The sequence below is a fragment of the Phoenix dactylifera genome, chromosome 6, assembly GCF_051530095.1.
Source record: "Phoenix dactylifera cultivar Ajwa chromosome 6, Ajwa_hap1_PhDact_Kaust_v1.1, whole genome shotgun sequence".
Classification (NCBI taxonomy): Eukaryota; Viridiplantae; Streptophyta; class Magnoliopsida; order Arecales; family Arecaceae; genus Phoenix; species Phoenix dactylifera.
Window position 1 is genome coordinate 34,105,462 of NC_143195.1, and position 25,277 is coordinate 34,130,738.

General features: G+C 41.8%; 2 protein-coding genes and 1 pseudogene across 4 annotated transcripts; all 3 read right to left on the reverse strand.

Moving 5' to 3' along the window:
* Nucleotides 1-942: 942 nt before the first annotated feature.
* LOC103711684 (coatomer subunit alpha-1-like) lies at nucleotides 943-6,764 on the reverse strand. 2 transcript variants are annotated; one of them, XM_039126555.3, is made up of 5 exons: nucleotides 6,688-6,764; nucleotides 5,812-6,066; nucleotides 5,393-5,679; nucleotides 4,427-4,921; nucleotides 943-4,141 (listed from the first exon to the last, which is right to left on the reverse strand). In XM_039126555.3, the coding sequence occupies exons 3-5, from the start codon at nucleotides 5,598-5,600 to the stop codon at nucleotides 1,191-1,193; spliced, it is 3,654 nt and encodes a 1,217-aa protein (XP_038982483.2). In that variant the 5' UTR covers nucleotides 5,601-5,679; nucleotides 5,812-6,066; nucleotides 6,688-6,764; the 3' UTR covers nucleotides 943-1,190. The 2 variants fall into 2 exon arrangements, with proteins under 2 accessions (XP_038982483.2, XP_038982484.2); XM_039126556.3 differs by lacking the exon at nucleotides 6,688-6,764 and having other exon boundaries at nucleotides 5,783-6,079.
* On the reverse strand, nucleotides 6,684-19,194 carry LOC103711686 (uncharacterized; annotated as a pseudogene). Its single transcript, XR_016395660.1, has 5 exons — nucleotides 17,286-19,194; nucleotides 17,008-17,163; nucleotides 9,963-10,239; nucleotides 9,740-9,836; nucleotides 6,684-7,175 (listed from the first exon to the last, which is right to left on the reverse strand). The product of XR_016395660.1 is annotated as an uncharacterized LOC103711686 (transcript).
* A 138-nt stretch (nucleotides 19,195-19,332) lies between these two features.
* On the reverse strand, nucleotides 19,333-24,563 carry LOC103711687 (coatomer subunit alpha-3-like). The gene is made up of 4 exons (XM_039126553.3): nucleotides 24,318-24,563; nucleotides 23,899-24,185; nucleotides 22,907-23,401; nucleotides 19,333-22,621 (listed from the first exon to the last, which is right to left on the reverse strand). Exons 2-4 carry the CDS (start codon nucleotides 24,104-24,106, stop codon nucleotides 19,671-19,673), a joined length of 3,654 nt encoding a protein of 1,217 aa, XP_038982481.2. The 5' UTR covers nucleotides 24,107-24,185; nucleotides 24,318-24,563; the 3' UTR covers nucleotides 19,333-19,670.
* Between the last annotated feature and the right edge of the window lie 714 nt (nucleotides 24,564-25,277).

Genomic DNA, 25,277 nt, shown 5'->3' on the forward strand with positions numbered 1-25,277 from the left:
GCTTGCTTCCCTTAACGAAACTGGGGATGTCATCAACGATAATGATCTCATCTTTTTTATTACCAAAAAAAAAAGAAGAAGGAAAAGAACAAGAGTTTTGTACTTCAGCTGGTCTGAAAGCGATATGGCTGCCATTGTCACACATTCTGCTAGCCTTGTTGCATTGTCAATTTTGCCATCGAAGTTAAGACCTTGTTTCTTCAAGCACCAGCTGTGATGTCCATTGATCCAACAGTAATATATGCTGTACTGAGAATAATTCTTCACTCCTTTGTTTAAAGATCAGCTCTAATAGTTCTTCAGTATAATAACTTTTTAACTGTCATTTCCTCCAATTAGCCTGAATCACTTTGATGTCTTATTCAAATTAACCCTCTCTTCAATTTTCTGTCGAGAAATAAATTCTGTGTTATTAACAGGTAGCTTCCACGATACTCTCCAAACTAACCTAAAGAAACAGAGGTGTTTCCTGATGTTAAATCTCGTACATGCTAAGTTCTTGCTAGTCCAGAGCATGCTAAGTGAAAGCACGATATTATTCGGCCAACAAAAAGTTGAACAAGAAAATTATATCATAAGCAGTACACTCAACAGTCAACATTGTTACTTGACACAGGTATCAAATATTACGATTTCAAGCCTCGCAAGGTCATTTTTATGATATGAAAATTATTCACGGTGCCAGTTACGGGCTCCAGCCTCCAGGCAGATGGGCCCGTGAAGCATCTGTGGGATGCACAAAAAGATCATGTGAGTGGGATGCGATAGCGAATTTAGTTCCAAAAAAACAAAGGCTCGAGTGGTGGGCGGCATGAAATCAAAACGTACTTCCTCCTGCAGGACATCACAAACTCAGGAATACACATGATGTATTAGAATAGCAAGCACAAAGAACCCTGCACATCTTTAAACAAATACAAAGCAAATAAAAGCCACCCCACATTTCTGAAGTAAATGAACCTCTCACATTGCTCCTCTAAACAAAATCTGCATGAACTGATCAAAATGTACATTTAACAAGTCCTATCTGGCCCAAAGAACTGAGCAAAAGGCTCTAACGCAACATTTCCTCTTTTTATTCTTTCACCTTTCACACAATTGGTCGGTTCCCAGGCAAAGATATAACATGACATTCTTAAGCTAAAGAACACAAAAAAGAAAGACGCCATAATGTAAACCTAGTACCTTTTTTATCTTGTCTGTGTGGGAGAACAGAGCAGACCTGATGCATCTGCACCCACCACCGCAAGCTCACAAACAGCACAAATCTGCCCCTCTATGGCTGGCACAAAGCGAGCCCCACAATACGGGCAGGAAATATCCTTCTGCCCGTGGTAGATTGGAACAAAAGTAGCCCCACAAACTACGAATGGATTCCTGTAATCATAATTCAGCTGGTTGGTATCCTTTTTATCACCGCAAGCCTGCAACACCTGCCTAGCCTTCTTCACTTGGGCTTCAGTAGGACTGTTCTCCAGAAGCATCCTAGCAAAATTGGATGCTGTAGCAAAGTTCCCTCCCCTGTAGCAGCTACTCATTGCGCTTGCAAGCACGAGTCTCATGTGAATCTTTTGAAGCTTACAGTTGGTGAAGTAGCATGCCAACTCCTGCTGACGAATTGCATTGTCCTTGATTTCCTTTCTTTTCACTTCCATCTTCAAGCCCAGGACATACTCTCTCGCTATCTCAATAAGCTCCTTCACTTCATCAACTTCCCTCCTCGAGTCCACCACCAAAAGGGGGATAGTGTGCAGGATACTGAGAAATTGACGCAAAGCCTCTGGAAACTTTCCCTCTGTTGTGACTCGGTACGCAGCCTTAAGCTTCTCATCCATCTGTGAAAACTTAAAAACAAGTGCTGGTGGGCCCCTTACATTAGGACTGGCAGACTCAGTCCAACCCTTCTCAACAGCAATTGATATCACTGGTGCTGTAGCGAAAGCACGAAGATATGTGTGGCTACCTTCGTAAAGATCCACAAACAACGGCTTTAAGGGACCAAAGTTCTTTATGCCCAGTTGCCGGCTAAGCAGGCGCATGGCAGTGTCGAAATTTCCAGCTGCCACATGCTCCCCTGCCAGAGAGGATTTCTGAATCCAAATTTGGCTTACCGGCATGCCTGGTGTGGGAGCGACAAACAAAGGTGAACGAGCATTGGTACTAGCTTTTGGTGTTTCCATATCTGGTGGTAATTCCAAATCTTCAAGGTCCCAACCTCCTTCCTCATCATTCTCTTCATCTGCTTCACCATCCTCAACTTCGGCTGCTATATCGCCATTCTGAATTACGCCATCAACATCAACAATATCCAAATCCTCATCACCCCAGTCAGCACCGTTAGCTTCTTCCTCCTCATGTCCTGCACTCCCAATATTATCCAACTCGCCTTCAAAAATACCTCGCATCACCCTTAACAATGGCCAGTCACCACCGCACATGAGCGGCTGAGGTGGCATCAGAAGAGAACTGACTTGTCCTTCAGGTATAGATGGAACATTATCTCCCAATTCAGCTGCAAGCCTGTCAGCAACATCAGCAAGCCCATGAGTGGCAGCTGTGACATATGCAAGAGGCAAATGGCCAGCTCTCTCCAAGATCGTGACACGTTCGCGTACGTCACCGAGATACAAGGCATTGTGGAACTGGCCCATCACATCATTTTTAATCTCAGCTATCCTCAACATTTTGGACAGTTTTTCCATGTTCCCTGTTACAAGATAGAGAAAAGATAGCCTCTCGAAGTTTTTAGTCCTCTGGTACGCATATTCCATAATACTGGTGTTTCCCTGCCGGAGAGCCTCAATGCCCAACCTGTACCAGTAGTCCTTCTCATCTATATCCTTTGCTGAAGCAACGGCAATCTGGATGTTGCCACTCTCAAGAGCCAGGTTGAACCGGGTCCTCTCATCTTTGACAAAATGGAGAGCTACTTCAGGGAAACCTTTCTGTTGCAGATATGCGATCACAGCCTGTCCACATAGCTGTGAATGCCTGATCATGCTCATCACATGGTCATACCTTTTTCGCAAAAGGGCAAGCTTGAAAATGTATTCTGTAGCATCAATTGACATAACCCGATTCTTCCCGTCACGATCCAAGCAATAGATATTGCTACCAGAAACCTTGGTTATGTAAATAGGAACATCAAGGGTTCTCACAATTCCACTGTCCCCATTAGGAAGGCAGTACTTAATATGGTTCAAGGTTGTATAAATAAAGACGCCATTCTCATCCCAGGCACCACTTTTGACACGGATGGTCTCATGAAGCGTGCAGCGGTGCGTAAGTTTCTTGCTAGCAATGACTATAGCATGTTTGCTCAACAAGGCAACAGACTCCATATCACTTGACCAAACAACATATTTGACAGATGGGGTCTGAAGTTCCCCAAGAACAAGCCTCTGCTGGAGATCAAAGATGACCACCCTATCCTCAGCCCTACACAACAGATTGCCCGTCCCGGCATAAAATATCGCATCTGTAGCAATAGGAAGAGGACTCTTTTTAACAATCTCATTCTTAAGGTTCTTCACCAATGCTTGATTGTTACTCTTGTCCAGAACTGCAAACCTGTTGCGAGCTACAAAAACAGCTGAGCCCCCAGATCCCTTCTTTGCTTCCTGCATAAAATCACCCCTTCCAGCAGAATCCTTGGGAACAATATAGAGTTCATATGATCCCCCATCCACATCAGAGCAGAGCAAGACAGCATTCTCTGTGGGGTTGTAAGACAGTGTTCTGGGTCCCTGATTCAAGCTGACAGAACCAGGCCTTCTAATTGGAACCACTTGATTATCCTTTTCGGATGAAAACTCATGGAACCGCAAAAACCGATCTTTTACATAGTAGAGAGCATCTCCACTCACAGAGAAAGCAGGGCGCTCTCTCTCCAATTTAAAAACAATCATACCGCTGTCATGACCAGCTGCAAGAAGGTTCATTTCTGGATGTGCAGCAAGAATCCAGAAACGGTCATGTTCACGGTGAAATGTCTGAATACCAGTGCGCTTCGTAGCATCCCAAATGCGAATGCTTTTGTCCTCCGAGTTTGACACAATAATATCCTGCTTTGCGTGGAACATTACACAAGAGACATTATTCATGTGCCCTCTCAACGTGTCCACTTCCCAAGCCTTTGTATCTATATAGCAAGACAAGTGACTTGTGTTAATACAGTTCCACTCTATTTAAAGATCAGAAGGTATATTAAAAGCTTACTTGTTTAATTCTTGAACATTAAAATTGTAAAAAATAATCTATATTGTTTATTCATTTTATTTTCATGATACTCACAAGAATCTATGCTTATTCCCCAGATTCAACATAGAGCAGTAATTTACTAAAGCTTCTTGTGTTGTTTCAATTCTTCCCCTTCATGGATACTTTAAAAGACATGAGGAAGCTTGGAAAGAGCTTGTGAGTTTACCATTCATTCGCCATAGTTTCAACTGTCGATCATCTGCTCCAGACACGATAAGAGGCAGGCTAGGATGAAATGACGCCCAGTTGACTCCACGATCATGACCTTCCAAGACATACTTGACAACAGCATCAACTCCACCAAACAGATCGGTGTTCATCTGGCTCAGGCGCAAGATGTCATCAGCTGGGGACACCGTCTTCTTCCTCAGCGCACCAATATCCCAGACCCGGACCGTCTGATCCAGGGAAGCAGATACAACCAGGTCCTCCTTTGGATGGAACAAGGCACACATGACATAGTGGTTGTGGCCTGTTAATACTGAAATGCAGGTGCGAGACTGCCAGTTCCAGATTCTAATAGTTTGATCATCACTAGCACTAACAATCCATGGATACTCATCATGAAATTGCACTGTCCGAATGTAATCGAGATGCCCAAGAAGGGTAAATAGGCACCGATGGGTCTTGTAATTCCAGACCTTGATCTTGTAATCATCACCTGCAAAAATATAGCATCAGTGCAGTTGCAGATATGGTGCAGACACTAGAATTGCACACATAAATTAGGTAATCCGAACTCACTATACAACTTCATAAAACTTAGCAATCACTATTCATTTCACAATATTTAAGATCTCAAAATATCAGATCAAAGCGAAAGCAAGCAAAGTTCGATCTTTTAGGTTTTACGGCAGATAGACAACAACATCAAACTCAAAAATAATTAGGTTAACATAAAAATTAGATAAACAAAGAACACACTCCAACATTAACTCACGATCCCGATCTAAATCATTTGCATGCAATTCATAAAGAATTGAACGGAACCGCCCAGATCTATATATATGATGATTAAAACCAAGATAATAGGAATTTCCTTATTTTACATTATTAACAACCAAAGTAGGGAATAAAAAAACTCCATCCGTAAAGGGAGGATTCTGATAACAAGAAGGGGAAGAGGAATCACCTCCGGAGACGAAGAGGGGTTGAGACTTATGGAAGTGAACGCCGCGCACTGGGCCGTCGTGCTCGTCGAATCGGTCGATGAGGGTGCCCATCCGGTAGTCCCATAGCTGGATCACGCCGCTGTGGAGGCTGGCGAGGATCCATGGCCGCTTGCTGTGGAAGCTCAGCCCCTTCACCCGATTGCTCTTCGTCTCGAACTTGGTCAGCATCTCTCCCCTCCTTCTTTCCTCCCTTTCGCCGCCTCCTTAATCCACCTGATCTCCGGAAACCCTAACTACCCCAAGAAGCCTGCGAGATCCAAAGAAACCCATCGAAAGGATCCATATTAGACGGGGGGAAATCAGATGCCAGCTTTAGGGTTAAGACTTGGATCGAAGAGTGGATCTGGAACCAAGAAACGGCGAGGGCAAGGGCTCTGACCTCGGGATCTCAGATCTAGATCTAGAGAGAGAATTGAGGAAACGAGAGCGAGGAGAGAGGTCGAGAAGAAACGATATCCGCCGGGCACGAGATCGCCGTTGCCGCGAGAGAGGAGTGGGGGGAAGGCACCACAATGAGATCTCTCCCGTTGTTACCCACTGCCACTCCTCTCTCCTTCGTTGTATGCTTTCGTTTTGTTTTTCTTTCCCGGAGAAAATTGCAGATACAACTCTCCTGGCCATTTACATTTAGCTCCTAAGCACATAACAAATACCAATTAACCATCAAAACTACAAATCCGTTATAATATGGCCCAGCGGTTTATCATCGTTATAAAATGTTATTATGAGAATCCTTGATAACTAAACTTTTATTAAAATCCAGAACTGCCTCTCCCACTAACTTAATAAGGACATTAATTGAAAGAGGGTGCTCAGATCTATTCAACTAAATGAATAAAGATAAAATGCTTTGAAATTTATACGGATGGATGAATTATAGCGTATGCTTCGAAATTTATACGGATGGATAAATTATAGAGAATTTAGTGTTTCGAGATACGTACAAACAAATGAATGATAGAAGATGTAGTGCTTTGAAATCTTGTAAGTGCATGAATGATAAGGGTGCAAATAGGTTGGATCGGGTCATGAGATCAAGATCTTAATTTTTGATACAGAGTCAACCCATTTGAAGGTCGGATCGGATCGCATTGGATCCACGGCTACAATTTTTGATCCAATGGATCATTCAGATCGGGACGGTCCATGTAAAACCCAAATCTGATCCAAAAAATTCGGATTCAGTTCGGATTTGAGTCAGATCCGAACATAAATTGATCAGTATAAAATTAGCCAGAGAAATGAGTGAGCTTACAACTTAAAAATGCCCATACGCTCTAAACAGCTTCGCCGCTGCATCTCCGAGGCCTTCATCTTCGGCTTGTCCGTAGTAACACCTGCAGAAACCTCGGCACAATCAGTATAATAACAGCAAATGTAGTCGCTACTGTTCACGTACAAATGTGGCACCCATTTCTGGGCCTCTGTACACAGTGTCTTCTGTCCAGGTTTAGAATCCTTTGCCTCCTCCCTGTCAAGCACGGCCTCATCACTCGGAGGCATTGCAACCTTGATTCTCTTCCAGACAGAACCAACTTTCTCCCCAATACTCCTTAGACTCATGGCAAGAGAAACAGAGGGTGGGTTAAAACAGATGGCATTCGACGAGCACCCCTTGCTTTGCCAATGCTTTGCCCATTTGGAGAGCGCAGCCAGCGCCCAGGGGAATGCCCGCCTATGCACACATTGCTGCTGCCAAACCTGTCGACCACCGACTTCAGCGCTTCCAATGCTCCGCCAAACCTGACAGAAACCTTCAAGCTTTCCAAAGCAAGGAAGCGGAGGTCGTCCTCTAAATCTCTCCTAATTGTCGAGTCCGGGTATAAATATAAAGTGCGACATAATGGAGAAGGATGCATGCAATAATGGGTGCAAATGTGCAATAGTAGTCTAATGACAAATTCCTACAAGTACTTAATGCAAGCAGGTGGCTTACAAAAGGATAAGTCTTGTCCTTACACGGAAAGCAAGGTGGATGCAGGCTGCGGCTGCAGCCTATGGTCCAAATGGACAATCCGGGTCTGAATTGGGTCATTGGGTAAACGATCTAAAATTGACCCAAAAAATAATAGATCGGGTTTAGATTCAGTAAATCTAAACCCAACCCAAAAAAGGAACATGTCCCATTTTAAAATTCGATCCGGCCTCATGGATCCTCTAAAATAGATCGGATCGGGTTGGGTCACAGATCAACCCGACCCATTTGCAGCCTTATGGATGATCAACAATGGAGTGATTTGATATTTGTACAGACGGATGAATGATAAAAAATGAAGCACTTTGAGATCTGTGCATGTAAAAATGGCAAAAAATGGAACACTAAAGATCTATTCGGGCAGACAAATGTCAAAGAGAGCTTTGAGATTTATATAGGTAGATAAATGATAAAAAGACGAAGTGCTTTGAGATCTATGCAAATAAATAGATGACAAAGGACGAAATGCTTTAAAATTTGTGTAGATGGATGGATAATATAAAATAGATCGCTTTGAGATCCATATAAGCACATATATAACAAACGATGGAGTGCTTTGAGATTTGTGCAAATAGATGAATGATAAAAGATGGAGTGCTTTAAGATCCATGCAGGCAAATGAAAGACAAAGGACGGAGTGCTTTAAGATCTATGTAATGAGATGGATGAAAGAGAATGTAGTGCTTTGAGATCAATGCAAGTGGATGGATAGTAGAGGATGAATTATTTTCAAATCTATTTAGATGGATGGATAAAATCGAATAAAGCACTTTAAGATCCATGTAGGCAGATAAATAATAGCGGATGAAGCGTTTTGAGATTTATGTGAATGGATAGAAAATGGTAAATGAAGCGCTTCGAGATCTAACATATAAATTGATGATAGAAAATGAAGTGCTTTGAGATCTATGCAAATAAATGCATAATAAAGGCTGGAATGCTTTGAAAAGTATGCAAGCTATAGATGATATAGCGCTTTAAGATTTAGGCAAGTGGACGAATAATAAAAAATGGAGAGCTTTATTATTTCTGCAAGTTGATGAATGGAGAGCTTTATGATTTCTGCAAGTTGATGAATCATAAAGGAGAAAGTGTGCTCCAAATTCTACGAAAAAGGGCATTTTAATTTTTTTCTCTCATCGCGCTAATGATGTCAGGATGGCTAGAATGAAAATAAAATTTTGATAGCTAATTGACTAGGCATGCATATATCAATTACTTGTCTTCTCTTCTCACTGAATCATAGGCATCTAAATATAGCAGGGTACATCCACGTAATTTCGGCCTCGTATGTTTCTGTTGCTAAGCCCAGGGCTTGTCACAAACAAACAAAAAAACAAGGCAGACAGCTGACTTGAAACATATAGAGCTCAGAAACCACTGCACTGATCAACTGTGATCTCAAATTGTTGCCAGGATTAAAAGTACAGAGCAACAAATAATTAAGAGGCAAATTCAATATAGTAGCCATTTAATGCTTAAAAATTATAGTAACCAAGCTGGACTAGAAGAATTCAAGATACTAAAACAAGGTGCAAGAAAGATTACTCCTCCATGGCAAAAAATTTGCTAATAATGACCAACGATCTCGAGAAGAGTTCACATGTGAGCAAATGGGCATTGCACGCCAGACACAAAATCCCCAGATAACCTTTAGCATAAAGATTTACTTTTCCATTGAAGAGCACCTACCACCACATCTTCCGTGAAAATGGAAGAAGAAGATGGATCGCTTTTTGACATCTTCTCCTGCCCCTGCTGTAATCCAGGCAACGTGTCTGCATTTCATCAACAGTTAGGGCCCAGCGAACATCCATTTGATATTGATCCAATATAAACTATTAGGTATTGATAGATAAGAAATCCATATCAAGTAGGATACGATGTGACTGAATAACGGGCTTGCTTTTTCTTTAGATGTCATCATAGTACAATCTGGCGAGCACATTTTGCTTGCCGAACTGACAGAAGTCAGACTGAAATGGCCTCACAATGAACGTTCCAACCATCTGCACTTCCCCCAATGACTTCAGGCTCAAGGCAGGAAGCCTCTATTTCTGTATGATTCACAACCCATTGATTCTCTGTTTTGCAGGATACCATGTTGATTCGGCTGGTTGCCAGAAGTATATACTATGCTGACAACGTTGCATTTTTAGGCGACAAGAAGGAGAAGTGTAGTAGGAATAAACAAAGATTAAAAAATGCAACACAATATGAAAATCTAGAAGCTAGCTAATCTTGCAATTCTTTGACATTCCTGAGGCAGTAATTCGTCGAGAAAGGAGCTAAAGATGTCATGGAACCACCCAATTTTGGAAGAAGGAGCAACCTTCAGGAAGAATATGTCTGCACAATGCATTCATGGATAAAATATCTGAGCTGCGGTCAACTCATCTTGTTCACTTTGACCGATAATCTGACTGCACCTGCATGAAGATGTAGCTCATCAATCAGACAAGAGTTCATTGAAATAGTGTTCTGCAAGACTGAAAACAGCTTTTACATACGCATGCAAATTTAGATGTAAGGCCCAAAGTACATGCTAGATATACCTTATTATCCGTGGTAGTGTTTTCATCAAGCTATGTCCATTATGAGAGGCCAATATTCATGTGCTCGGCTGTTAATTTCATCTGAAGACCACAGAAGCTCAACCCTGTCAAGATTCATCCCGGCAGCTTTCCAATCTCGATAAGATAACAACCAACTGTTTGGAATTTTTCAGATCACCCCCAATTTTATAGTTTAGCCGTGCAAACTAATCAGAAATCCACATACAGTGCACCCAGCAGATGTCAGCTTGCTCACATCGATTGTCTTCATGACACCCTGATGAGAAGCAAAAGTACTATAAGCAGAAGAATGCAAGAACATAAACATTTTTACCTGCGATGACTTTGGAAATCCAGAACCAGATAGTCATTTTACAAAATTTAAACAAGGTTTTTCTTGATTCCTTTGCGGTATGAAGATATAAAAAAATGTTTCAATGAAGTTTTTGAGCATTACAGAGTGATGTCATCCAAGAAGAATGATGGCCTATAAAGGATCAAAAAGTGGAGGAAAAAAATTGCAGAATTCAGACAAACAGAACGTAGAAGACATGAAACTGCACAAGAAATGATCATATCAAACTGGTCTTCACCTATCAATTTATTATCACTATGTTATCCTGCGAACTATATAAAAGTGCCAATGTTCCTCTAATGCGAGAACTTTCACACCTAGATAACATAAAATTAAGATCATGCGGAACTTACCCAATCAAACCATACGACCTCCCATCTCTATTACAATGTTAGGCAATCATGGTTAGAGACCTAATGGACCAATTCTATATTCAATAACGTGCATGCGTTAAGACTATCTCATGTTTTCAACGTCTCAACTAAAACATAACAACCCTTACATGTCCATCTCCTATCTACGAGATACCTATTGCTGCCAGGCTTCTGATGTGCACTCACTATTTGAAGTCGTGGAGGCTTCAAGCTCTCCATATATCCCATCTCTCTTCTTAGCAACACCAGACCCGCAACAAGATAATGCTATATCTCTTACAAGCATTTTTTCCATTGAAATCTGTCGCAATCATTCTTGGAAACCAATAGTCTGCCAAACAGGTCGCACTTCAAAATTTCGTGCTCGTCATATTGTTAATTTATAATGTTAGGCTCGAATCATGTTGACTAATCAGTTAATTTATACTCCAATCATATTTGTCCTGGTATAAAGCATGTCAAATGCAACCAAGATTGCTGCTACCCCTTCGTAAATAACATCCAGCATCCCTATATCAATCCTAATGGCCTATACACATTATCAATTATCTTTTGGCTGGACGCAGCTTGGGTATATACGACAACTGGGAACTAAGTCCACAAAGGATAACTACGCCACCCAAAGTCAACCTTCAAAATGCCTTCTTAGCAATCCTTTTTGCACACTGATGATTCTTACTACCAATCCACTCTCTCGTTAAAGCAATAAAAAGAAAGTTACTCATCATATCCTAGGATAAAATAATTCACTCGGAGAGTATATGATTTTAAAAAAACCAAAATGAACCAAACAGATCTACAAATTAGTTAGCTTGTGTTGAACTTGGAAACATGTGACTCCTTTAAGATTGGGGCCAAGCAAAATGAATTGAGGATATTGTGGCAATAAAAGTGCTGACTAGTACTTCAATGACCAATAGGAACAATCATGACTAAGTTTCCAAGTCAAGACCCACTGATGCATGCCCTCCCATCGCCATCCTTACTTTATTGTGTGAGAGGGAAACAAGGAAAGTATATCAATCTAGAAATGAAAGTATGTTTAGTTTTTCCAAGAACGAAAATAGGTAGGGAACATAATGAACCCTTCTAAATAAATTCACCTTTGATTGCAATACTTGGATACCCAAAAGATATTTTCTAAAATGCATGAAAAGATGTTTTGACTTTCTCTACAAACAATGAATAGAACTACTAGCATGGTTGGCTGAAACGACCTGATCCAAGCAATTCAGGCCATACCGAGCCGAACAGCTCAGGCAGTTGGGTTGATTTGGCCCTATAAAACCTCACGAGCCACCAACTTCTTGGCCTTTTAAAGGCTCTCGAGACCCCCAAAGATGCTCCCGTGCATCCCGAGCCCTCCCCCTACCAAAGCCCTAGAAGAAGGTCCTCTCTCCCTCCCCCTCTCTCTCTCTCGAAGCCCTGGATATCCCAAGCCCCTCATCTTCGTTGCTCAGCCGCTGTAGGTAGCATGGTGGACACCGTGAACGGGAAGCAGGATCCCAAGCCCCTTGCCTTCGTTGCTTGGCTAGGAGGGCAGTGTCGAAGCTCGAGAGGTGCTTGAAACTTGGTTGGAACTCAGAAGAATACAAGGTACTCTCTCCTTCTCTCTCTCCCTCTATCTCAGTCCCTCCCTCTCTCTCTCCTTCTCCCTCCCCCCTCCCTCGCCCTGTTGTTGAGTAGTAACAGTCCTACATCTGATAGGTTAAGAACTTTTGTAGTGCTTATATACTCTTAGGCCCATTTATCTAAATGCTCAGATTTTTAGATGGGATCTTAACATGGTATCAGAGCCCACCGATCCTTCTTGCCTTCTGAAACCTCCACACTCCCGCTTACTAATCCACATGCCGCCCCTCATCTGGATTCGATCCTTTGGGCTATACAAGTGAGAAGGTGTTCAGGAATAATAGTCTCACATCAGATAGGTTAAGAACTCTTGTGGTGTTTATATATTCTTGGGCCCATCTATCTAAATGCTCAAATTTTTAGATAGGATCATAACACCTATTTCGGTACGTCCTAGAATAGCACAATACAGACCCGTACTATACCATACCGGTCACAGACCGCTACGAGCCTTGGTACAGATTTGTCAAACCTTGACCACTAGCCTTATGAATTAAAAGTTAAAATGATTTCTCAACCACCATGAGAAGCAATTCATAAAAAGTTGTTTGACTCATCTATTTATTAACACCCAATCTACCTATTTGTCAATAGGATTGGTAGAGAATATTTATTTATGCCATGAAAAAAAATCTTTTGAAGCCAAATACTCTTGGATGGGCAGTTGAATAGGGAGGGCAAGAATTTTTTTCTCCCTCATATTTCATAAAGTATATCACTTCAAGGTTATGAAAACTTATACTTTAATCCTTAGTTATGCCCCACCATACATTAAAAGAAAATCTATCGTAGTATTATGCACCTAAATTTCATCAACTTGATTAAATTTACCCTTCAAGTTAGAGGGGTTAGCTAAAACCATCCATCCCCTCTAAAGGGATGAATTAAAAAAAAAAAGAATTGCATCTTATGTCAAAAAAGGATTATGATAGGTGGGTTTGCTACCATATCAAAGGAAACACAAAAAATCTAGACCAAAGGAAGAGATGATGGTGTCAAATAGATTGGGCAACAATACATAAAGCCGTTTCTCGAAATCCACTCCAAGCTTAGTAATTATCTATTCAATCAAATGATTATCTTTTAGAGAACAAGGTTCCTTGGTTATTCAGGCCCTTGAGGGAAGGGGTCCGGTTGTTAAGCCCATCACACACAACATGCTCCGGAGCATTTAACTACCTGTTAGAACAAGATTTAAACTAAGAGGATAAACAAGAGCATGTCAAAAAGACCTTTTTCCTCATTTTTATCTCTTTACAAACTATCTAATGGATCTTGACAACCAGAAGGTGGAAGCCCAATTAGTGGTGCTTTCATAACGTGACATGGGACCCGCCTTACATAGCACCGTGCCGCCATAATCTAGCACTCCAATAACTACCCCAATCAAGGTTTTAAATATCAGTATTGAAGGCTGCATCGTTTTTCCATCAAAACAGTATATGTACGGTTTTCATACAATATCAGTACTGACAAGTACATATCAAAATTGAAAACATCAAAAGGAATGAAAAATCATTGGTACCAATCGATACAGTCAGTGCAGTACCATCATGGCTGATACATATCGGTACTCAGTATGAATGTTTTCAGCATCCCAGCAACTGTATCTATGCCGGTTTCACATTGGAACGATATAGTACCAATGGTACTATCCCATTCTAGTGGTTTTTGAATGCATGACACCAATCCTAATTGCCACAACAACCCCATCCCCTTTACAACTGATGACAAAGCCCTCTACCTCCAACAAAGAACCACAATTATCCTAACACTTATGACATCAACTAAGGAAATGTGATTGTCATTATGCCTTACTCATACCCGAGGAGGCTCAACAATGATGGTAGCAACAAATATGGGGGATCACATTGTCCTACTAATATAAAGATAGAATTTGGACTTGCATAGCTCTACAGTGAAGATGGTGATTTTGCATCATGAATTTGAGCTTGTCAGCTGCAGACCCAGGCACGTGCATTTGATTCTTATCTCTATTCTTTTTTAGAAATTTAAAGAACTCTTCCGTGCTTGGATTTATCGCATGCTATACAAATCCATTCGAGTTTTAAGGTTTCTTTTAGGGAAAAAAACTCTAACTCTATTTAGAGGATGAAATACTATCTGTTATATCATCCTACAACCCATGCCTTACTTAAACCCTAGTAGGCCTAACGAAGCGTATGCACGCCTCCAAGCCATGCTTAGTTATAGCTTTAGGGAGGCTCAATTGCAATTGCTGCACAATGTGATTGTTGAGCACTTCCTAACTATCAATCATCATTACGAATGGTGCGCACACATTTACATCCTCCACAACCATCCCTCCTATCACAGCCCTCCTTTTTCAGCCTCTACCGTGATTTCATTCCTTGTTTAAATAAATTGCTACATTTTGTTTGAAGCCTAGATTTCTCTACTCTCTATGTTGACTTCCGGAGCTTCCATGGCTTCATTGTAATGGATTCCTATTAGTTTGCATAACTAGTGTCCTTTCCCCTATTTATGGGTTTCAAGAAATTCTAGAATGATAATTAATCTCACAAACCTCACAATATGTTGAAGACTCTAATAACTTCAGCAACATTTTTCTTATATGGTTTCCCTTGTTCAGGGGCTCTGGGCACTTTCTGTCACATTTGATCTCACAAATCTCATGTTAAGCTATAGACTCTTATAGGGGCTCTGACCACTTTCTGTGACATTTAATCTCACAAATCTCATGTTAAGCTATAGACTCTTATAGCCTCTTCAATTTTAACTTCTGCCCCTTCCTCCTATTTGTGGGCTTCAAGAATATTTCGAGTGTCATGCTTGATCTCATAAACCTCCAAGTGTGTTGTAAATGGCGATAATTTCCAATTTTTTTCTTTTTATCCTTCTATCTGTGGACTTTAAGAATTAGAATGTCACACTTGATCTCACAAACCCTGACAATATGTTATGGCTTGCAAGAATTGCAACAAATATTGCCACATCCTCCAACAAGATTGCAATTTTTTTTAAAAGAATCATTAAGCCCAGCATAAGATAAATCCAAACAAAAAAAAGCCATCTTCAAATTTAAAGAAAAAAGAAATGGTAGAGAAAGGAAAAAGCGCACACAAGGTTCCACAAATAAGGGGCTATGTTAGGCATCAATTCATTCACTGCAGAGCAATAAAAGCCTAGTCTTTTACCATCATAATAGTAGAACAAGGTGGCCTCTTTTCCTATCGCTACCACCGCTATCAAGCCTCACCAAAGTATGAGTTATGCATTGTGAGGAATATGTATGCCTAACAGGGTTGTTATCTTGGGTTCGGGATAGGTTAAGAAAAAGTGGAATATGAAACTCACATTTATGGGATAGTTATCTACAAGTTATTCATGTTTTTCTTTAGGGTAAATTATTTGGACTAAGGGTGTTTTTGTTCATAAAGATTAGGAGCCATGTATAAACAACGGCCTTATGCCATGATTAGATTATGAAACCTTTCCCTTGGAATAGTTATATATGGCATAATCAAGTTTGACTAGCATAACTATTCCTTGTGCCTTTTTCAGAAGTTGTTTGGCAGGCAAGAGACTTACAGAGCCTGACATTTGCTTTTTTTTCCAACCAAATGCTGCTAAAGGAGTAGTTGGAAAGTGGTTGAGAATACTGGTGGAGCCAGATCAAGTTAGGGATGTGGTGATGCAGGCATCCGACAGTGCAATGTAAATAAAGGTTGGGTCCAAAGTGGTGCTGCAGCAACATCACCATCCACCCATCGATTGCCATAATTCATCGAATATCTTGCACATAGAAATGAGGGGGAAGTCTCTTGGGCAAGCTCTCTATCTTTGTCCAACATTTTGGCTAATGAGGTCAAGGACTAGGCGATGTTGGAGCACATGGATATATGATGCCTGATGGGCTCTGCGAAACCCCCTCCCCTCCTCAAGCAAGCACAAACATCCTTACTTTTCAGAGGTTAAGCTTTAAGAATAGAGAATTCTTCATCTTACATAAACAAGTTATACGCAACCTAGAAAGAAAAGAAACATAGTATTGTCTTTCTAGTGAATTGATGTCACCCCTTGCATAGACTAGATCACTAACATATCAAAGATACTATTAACATTCTAATTCAATTACTATAATCAGAGAACTAACAAGCCTTATCCTATCAAATTGGAATGATGGATCTTTAATTTTCTTCATAATTTGCTCTTGCAAACGATAGGCATAACCTTCATAACCTATTAAATTAAGCTTTTCAACTCCACTCAGTGTACTACATATATTCCTACTTCCGTTCATAGCCCGGCAAAAGAAATCCAAGTGCCCCAGTAATTTTGTTCTAACCAAACCTCCATTCCATGACCCCACATGGTAAATAAAGTAGAGCTGCACTAAAATCAAAAAACTAGAAACCAAAGACAGTCTACCACATGGCTACACAACTAATCTTCCAAGCAAAGAAATTGTCTTCTCAAATAAAACCGAAAACCATATTTGGGTCCTAGGCGGTGCAACTTTTAGAAGGGAAAATCAGAATAAAAAACAACATTGAGAAATTAAATTACTAAACTGTGGTAATATCTGGCATTAGACGACATAATCATTGTAAATTGTAGAAGTTCCCTGTACCCAAATTAGATGTCACTTCTAAAAATGATAGCAAATAGATAAAGATCAAAACATCTGAAATGATTAAACCTGGGCAATGTGCATCCTCCCTGATGGTTCAGAGTCTTCAGACCCATCATAGCAGATCGGATTCGGTTTTTTCTCGAGGAGGTTTCTGGTTCGTCTTCTTGTGTGCATTCCCCTCCCACGCTCCTCACCGGCGCGTACTTCTCTTTCAATATTTACCTGTAGTCCAAGCGGCACAAAAAAAGCGGAAATTGTACCAATAGCCGAGATTGAGTTTAACTCTCCTCTTTTTTTTCCAAGGAGTTTGGATTGGAAGGAGTAAGAGATTCCAAGGTCCTTACGAGGCGGGGGCCGGAGCCGAGGAGGAAGGATCTAAACAAAGTGAGGCGACGTTTAGTGAGGATTCGACGGCGGAGATCCGCTTGTCTGTTCCTTCCGCCATGGATGCCTCACGGGAGGGACGGCGCCAGGTTTTGCATGGGGTTAGGGTTTTGGGCCGTTTACAAGCGGGAGGAAGAAGTCGATGAGAGCTAAGAAGGCAAAACTTCGATCCCCGAGCGAATGTATACTTGGAAATGTACTCAATAGACCGTAGATCTATTTATTAATTACCTAATATTAAATATAAAATTTATATTATATATAAAAATAGATATTTTAAATTTTGGTTTTTTTTTTGGGTGGATTTTGGTATATTTCTTGAATGATTCCATCCCCCTCTTAAAAAAAAGAAGAAAAAAAAAAAACGCTCTCCGCATATTTCTAAAAAAAACCTCAACATAATTGTTATTTGTTAGAGGGTTGGGGTTGTACGTTTCGTGTGATTCACCTTTGGATCACCCACCGATCGCTTTGACATCCGTGCAGTCAGCCAATTTCAGCGGTAGATGGGGGCGTCGGCATCTGCGAGGTTTGACCACGAGTTCACAGGTTTGCTCTGCGAGGAAGTGGAGAGAACCACATACAGATGTACCAAAAAAAAAAAAAAACAGCGACCACATTCAAATGTACAGTGATCCCACTGGCTCATTCCAGGCAGTCGGCATGCCTTCTGAAAGCACATTCTGCACCTATTCTAGGAAGTGCAGCATAGAATCTAAAGACCAGAGTTCCCATTTACCATCCAATGTACCAAAATCAACGTTTTAATAGGAGATTCAAAAGACACGTAACCCGATGCAGATCTACTAGCAGAAAGTGTGCAAAAAGTGGTTCTCCCGTAATACACATAAAAAAAAAAGCATTTCGCCCTGCCAGTCCGCCGCCAACACGTCTCAGCATCAGGAATGATATAAAAAACTCACAAGAAGTCAATCTGCCATCTGATCTTGATAAGAAAACATGGAGCCGATGGAAACCATTCGTATCAATTATGAAATTTTTTGCTAGCGGCAAGTACAGCTGGAGAAGCCAATAAATGGGAATAGATTTATCCAATGGTTAAAAACAAAAAGAGCACTAAGCAGTGCATAACTTAAAAACAAAAAAGAGCACTGAAGCAGCAGAGAGTGGAAACCTAGGAGAAAGAATGGATTTTAGAGAGGCAGGCCATAAGCCCGGCACTGTAGTAGTAAGACACCACCTAAATAACTAAGTCAGCCATAGAAAGCTTTCATCATGAACCAACAGCATGCCTGTGAAAGGAGAAACATTAATCAGGGTTTCAAAGCATATATCATTACAAGCCTGACCTCATATAGTCCACATCTGTTGCACTTTTAATTAGTTACCAGACGGATTGCCATGAAATGGAAAGTGTAAGCAAAACATCACACTCCACATGAAATCTTTTCCAACCTCTTACTCCTTTATCTGTAATAAAATCATCACTGGTTACTGCCACTTCTCACCTCTTCAGTATAATGACTTATATCCTCCAATTAGCCTGAATCACTTTGATGTCACATTTTCTTATTCGAAGTAACCCTCTCTCTTCAACTTTCTGTGGAGAAATAAATCCCATGTTATTGACAGGTGGCTTGCACGATACTCTCCAAACTAACTTAAAGAAACAGAGGTGCTTCCTGATGTTAAATCTCCTAGTATAGAGCATGCTAAGTGAAAGCAAGATATTATTCAGCCGACAAAAAGTTGAACAAGAAAATTATATCATAAGCAGTACATTCGATGGTCAACGTTGTTAGTTGACACAGGTATCAATTATTATGATTTCAAGCCTCGCAAGGTCATTTTTATGACAAGAGAATTATTCACGGTGCAAGTTGTGGGCTCCAGGCAGATGAGCCCATGAGGCATCTGTTGGCTGTACAAAAAGAACTTTATCAGGTGAGTGGGATGCGATAGCGAATTTAGCTCCAAAAAAACAAAGGCTCGAGTGGTGGGCGGCATGAAATCAAAAAGTAGTTCCTCCTGCAGGACATCACAAGCTCAGGAATACACATGATGTATTAGAATAGCAAGCACAAAGAACCCTGCACATCTTTAAACAAATACAAAGCAAATAAAAGCCTCCCCACATTTCTGAAGTAAATGAACCTCTCACATTGCTCCTCTAAACAAAATCTGCATGAACTAATCAAAATGTACATTTAACAAGTCCTATCTGGCCCAAAGAACTGAGCAAAAGGCTCTAACGCAACATTTCCTCTTTTTATTCTTTCACCTTTCACACAATTGGTCGGTTCCCAGGCAAAGATATAACATGACATTCTTAAGCTAAAGAACACAAAAAAGAAAGACGCCATAATGTAAACCTAGTACCTTTTTTATCTTGTCTGTGTGGGAGAACAGAGCAGACCTGATGCATCTGCACCCACCACCGCAAGCTCACAAACAGCACAAATCTGCCCCTCTATGGCTGGCACAAAGCGAGCCCCACAATACGGGCAGGAAATATCCTTCTGCCCGCGGTAGATTGGAACAAAAGTAGCCCCACAAACTACGAATGGATTCCTGTAATCATAATTCAGCTGGTTGGTATCCTTTTTATCACCGCAAGCCTGCAACACCTGCCTAGCCTTCTTCACTTGGGCTTCAGTAGGACTGTTCTCCAGAAGCATCCTAGCAAAATTGGATGCTGTAGCAAAGTTCCCTCCCCTGTAGCAGCTACTCATTGCGCTTGCAAGCACGAGTCTCATGTGAATCTTTTGAAGCTTACAGTTGGTGAAGTAGCATGCCAACTCCTGCTGACGAATTGCATTGTCCTTGATTTCCTTTCTTTTCACTTCCATCTTCAAGCCCAGGACATACTCTCTCGCTATCTCAATAAGCTCCTTCACTTCATCAACTTCCCTCCTCGAGTCCACCACCAAAAGGGGGATAGAGTGCAGGATATTGAGAAATTGCCGCAAAGCCTCTGGAAACTTTCCCTCTGTTGTGACTCGGTACGCAGCCTTAAGCTTCTCATCCATCTGTGAAAACTTAAAAACAAGTGCTGGTGGGCCCCTTACGTTAGGACTGGCAGACTCAGTCCAACCCTTCTCAACAGCAATTAATATCACTGGTGCTGTAGCGAAAGCACGAAGATATGTGTGGCTACCTTCGTAAAGATCCACAAACAACGGCTTTAAGGGACCAAAGTTCTTTAAGCCCAGTTGCCGGCTAAGCAGGCGCATGGCAGTGTCGAAATTTCCAGCTGCCACATGCTCCCCTGCCAGAGATGATTTATGAATCCAAATTTGGCTTACCGGCATGCCTGGTGTGGGAGAGACAAACAAAGGTGAACGAGCATTGGTGCTAGCTTTTGGTGTTTCCATATCTGGTGGTAATTCCAAATCTTCAAGGTCCCAACCTCCTTCCTCATCATTCTCTTCATCTGCTTCAGCATCCTCAACTTCGGCTGCTATATCGCCATTCTGAATTACGCCATCAACATCAACAATATCCAAATCCTCATCACCCCAGTCAGCACCGTTAGCTTCTTCCTCCTCATGTCCTGCACTCCCAATATTATCCAACTCGCCTTCAAAAATACCTCGCATCACCCTTAGCAATGGCCAGTCACCACTGCACATGAGCGGCTGAGGTGGCATCAGAAGAGAACTGACTTTTCCTTCAGGTATAGAAGGAACATTATCTCCCAATTCAGCTGCAAGCCTGTCAGCAACATCAGCAAGCCCATGAGTGGCAGCTGTGACATATGCAAGAGGCAAATGGCCAGCTCTCTCCAAGATCGTGACACGTTCGCGTACGTCACCGAGATACATGGCATTGTGGAACTGGCCCATCACATCATTTTTAATCTCGGCTATCCTCAACATTTTGGACAGTTTTTCCATGTTCCCTGTTACAAGATAGAGAAAAGATAGCCTCTCGAAGTTTTTAGTCCTCTGGTACGCATATTCCATAATACTGGTGTTTCCCTGTCGGAGAGCCTCAATGCCCAACCTGTACCAGTAGTCCTTCTCATCTATATCCTTTGCTGAAGCAACGGCAATCTGGATGTTGCCACTCTCAAGAGCCAGGTTGAACCGGGTCCTCTCATCTTTGACAAAATGGAGAGCTACTTCAGGGAAACCTTTCTGTTGCAGATATGCGATCACAGCCTGTCCGCAGAGCTGTGAATGCCTGATCATGCTCATCACATGGTCATATCTTTTTCGCAAAAGGGCAAGCTTGAAAATGTATTCTGTAGCATCAATTGACATAACCCGATTCTTCCCGTCACGATCCAAGCAATAGATATTGCTACCAGAAACCTTGGTTAGGTAAATAGGAACATCAAGGGTTCTCACAATTCCACTGTCCCCATTAGGAAGGCAGTACTTAATATGGTTCAAGGTTGTATAAATAAAGACGCCATTCTCATCCCAGGCACCACTTTTGACACGGATGGTCTCATGAAGCGTGCAGCGGTGCGTAAGTTTCTTGCTAGCAATGACTATAGCATGTTTGCTCAACAAGGCAACAGACTCCATGTCAATTGACCAAACAACATATTTGACAGATGGGGTCTGAAGTTCCCCAAGAACAAGCCTCTGCTGGAGATCAAAGATGACCACCCTATCCTCAGCCCTACACAACAGATTGCCCGTCCCGGCATAAAATATCGCATCTGTAGCAATAGGAAGAGGACTCTTCTTAACAATCTCATTCTTAAGGTTCTTCACCAATGCTTGATTGTTACTCTTGTCGAGAACTGCAAATCTGTTGCGAGCTACAAAAACAGCTGAGCCCCCGGATCCCTTTTTTGCTTCCTGCATAAAATCACCCCTTCCAGCAGAATCCTTGGGAACAATATAGAGTTCATATGATCCCCCATCCACATCAGAGCAGAGCAAGACAGCATTCTCTGTGGGGCTGTAAGACAGTGTTCTGGGTCCCTGATTCAAGTTGACAGAACCAAGCCTTCTAATTGGAACCACTTGATTATCCTTTTCGGATGAAAACTCATGGAACCGCAAAAACCGATCTTTTACATAGTAGAGAGTATCTCCACTCACAGAGAAAGCAGGGCGCTCTCTCTCCAATTTAAAAACAATCATACCGCTGTCATGACCAGCTGCAAGAAGGTTCATTTCTGGATGTGCAGCAAGAATCCAGAAGCGGTCATGTTCACGGCGAAATGTCTGAATACCAGTGCGCTTCGTAGCATCCCAAATGCGTATGCTTTTGTCCTCTGAGTTTGACACAATAATATCCTGCTTTGCGTGGAACATTACACAAGAGACATTATTCATGTGCCCTCTCAATGTGTCCACTTCCCAAGCCTTGGTATCTATATAACAAGACAAGTGATTTGTGTTAATACATTTCCACTCTATTTAAAGATCAGAAGGTATATTAAAAGCTTCCTTGTTTAATTCTCGAACATTAAAATTGTAAAAAAGAATCTATCTTGTTTATTCATTTTATTTTCAAGATACTCACAAGAATCTATGCTTATTCCCCAGATTCAACATAGAGTAGTAATTTACTAAAGCTTCTTGTGTTGTTTCAATTCTTCCCCTTCATGGATACTATAAAAGACATGAGGAAGCTTGGAAAGCGCTTTTGAGTTTACCATTCATTCGCCATAGTTTCAACTGTCGATCATCTGCTCCAGACACGATAAGAGGCAGACTAGGATGAAATGACGCCCAGTTGACTCCACGATCATGACCTTCCAAGACATACTTGACAACAGCATCAACTCCACCAAACAGATCAGTGTTCATCTGGCTCAGGCGCAAGATGTCATCAGCTGGTGACACCGTCTTCTTCCTCAGCGCACCAATATCCCAGACCCGGACTGTCTGATCCAGGGAAGCAGATACAACCAGGTCCTCCTTTGGATGGAACAAGGCACACATGACATAGTGGTTGTGCCCTGTTAATACTGAAATGCAGGTGCGAGACTGCCAGTTCCAGATTCTAATAGTTTGATCATCACTAGCACTAACAATCCATGGATACTCATCATGAAATTGGACTGTCCGAATGTAATCGAGATGCCCAAGAAGCGTAAATAGGCACCGATGGGTCTTGTAATTCCAGACCTTGATCTTGTAATCATCACCTGCAAAAATATAGCATTAGTGCAGTTGCAGACATGGTGCAGACCCTAGAATTGCACACATAAATTAGGTAATCCGAACTCACTATACAACTTCATAAAACTTAGCAATTACTATTCATTTCACAATATTTAAGATCTCAAAATATCAGATCAAAGCGAAAGCAAACAAAGTTCGATCTTTTGGGTTTTATGGTAGATAGCCAACAACATCAAACTCAAAAATAAATAGGTTAACATAAAAATTAGATAAACAAAGAACACATTGCAACACTAACTGTATGGACGATCCCAACCTAAATCATTTGCATGCAATTCATAAAGAATTGAACGGAACCGCCCAGATCTATACATAATATGATTAAAACCGAGATAATAGGAATTTCTTTTAAGTTTGGCAGATCTAAACCGATAGTTTACAATATTAATAACCAAAGTAGGGAATAATAAAACTCCAGCCGTAAAGAGAAGATTCTGATGACAAGGGGAAGATGAATCACCCCCGGAGACGAAGAGGGGCTGAGATTTATGGAAGTGAACGCCGCGCACAGGGCCGTCGTGCTCGTCAAATCGGTCGATGAGGGTGCCCATCCGGTAGTCCCATAGCTGGATCACGCCGCTGTGGAGGCTGGCGAGGATCCATGGCCGCTTGCTGTGGAAGCTCAGCCCCTTCACCCGATTGCTTTTCGTCTCGAACTTGGTCAGCATCTCTCCCCTCCTTCCTTCCTCCCTTTCGCTGCCTCCTTAATCCACCTGATCTCAGGAAAACCTAACTACCCCAAGAAGCCTGAGAGATCCAAAGAAACCAATCAAAAGGATCCAGATTAGACGGGGCGAAATCAGATGCCAGCTTTAGGGTTAGGACTCGGATCGAAGAGCGGATATGGAACCAAGAAACGGCAAAAGGAAGGGCTCCGACCTCGGTATCTCAGATCTAGATCTAGATCGAGGAGAGAGAGCGACAAGAAACGATATTCGCCGGGTACGAGATCGCCGTTGCCGCTAGAGAAGAGTAGGCGGAAGGCACCACAATGAGATCTCTCCCGTTGTTACCCACAGCCACTCCTCTCTTCCGTCTTATGCCTGTGTTTTGTTTTTTTCTCTATTTTCTTTTTTTTCCCGTGCTGCTGCGAGCCATCGACGAAGAGAGATGGGGAGCGGTGAGTCATCCGAATATTTTAGATCGTTGGATGGCAACGGTTGGTTGCGTGGGTTCGCCTGTAAGGGAGCGAACTGCTGTAAGGTAGCAATACGTAGCACGACCATATGCAAACTAAGCCCTATATGGAACGATTGTTGGGTCCAATTTTCAGGTTCAAATCAAATAATCAACCATCGTCCACCCGACCCATTTGCACCTTTTCACACCTGTGACGGATAAAGAACAAACACTGAACATTATCTATGTATTAGCATAGGTGATGCCGAACAGCAGGGAAAGAAAGAAAGAGAGGCCAGGTAGCCTCGTGGTAAGGGGGCTTGGACTCCACCCGATTTATCCGAGTTTGAAACACACGGGCGTCGATTAAATCAGGAGACCGCATGCTCCATGCCCGGATGGCTCTGTGTGGATATGCTTTTCTTCCATCAGTACTGAGGTGGCGTTGGGGTGATTGTACTCACATGTGGATGGCCCAGTGGGGTTTTCTACGGATTAGGGAGGGCACGCTGAAACTTGTGACCTGCATCGAACATTCTCTGGTGGAAAAGAGGCCTAGTGGGGGCTGCTACGCGGATGGAGTTCTGCCCTTCCCCCTCCCCTCCTATTTTTTACCAAAAAAAAAAAAAAGGAAGAAAGAGAGAAAAAGGAGAGAGAAGAAGTAGGGAAGAAGAAGAAAGGAGAGAGGAAGAGGAAGAAGAACTAGGCTTCGCACCTAGC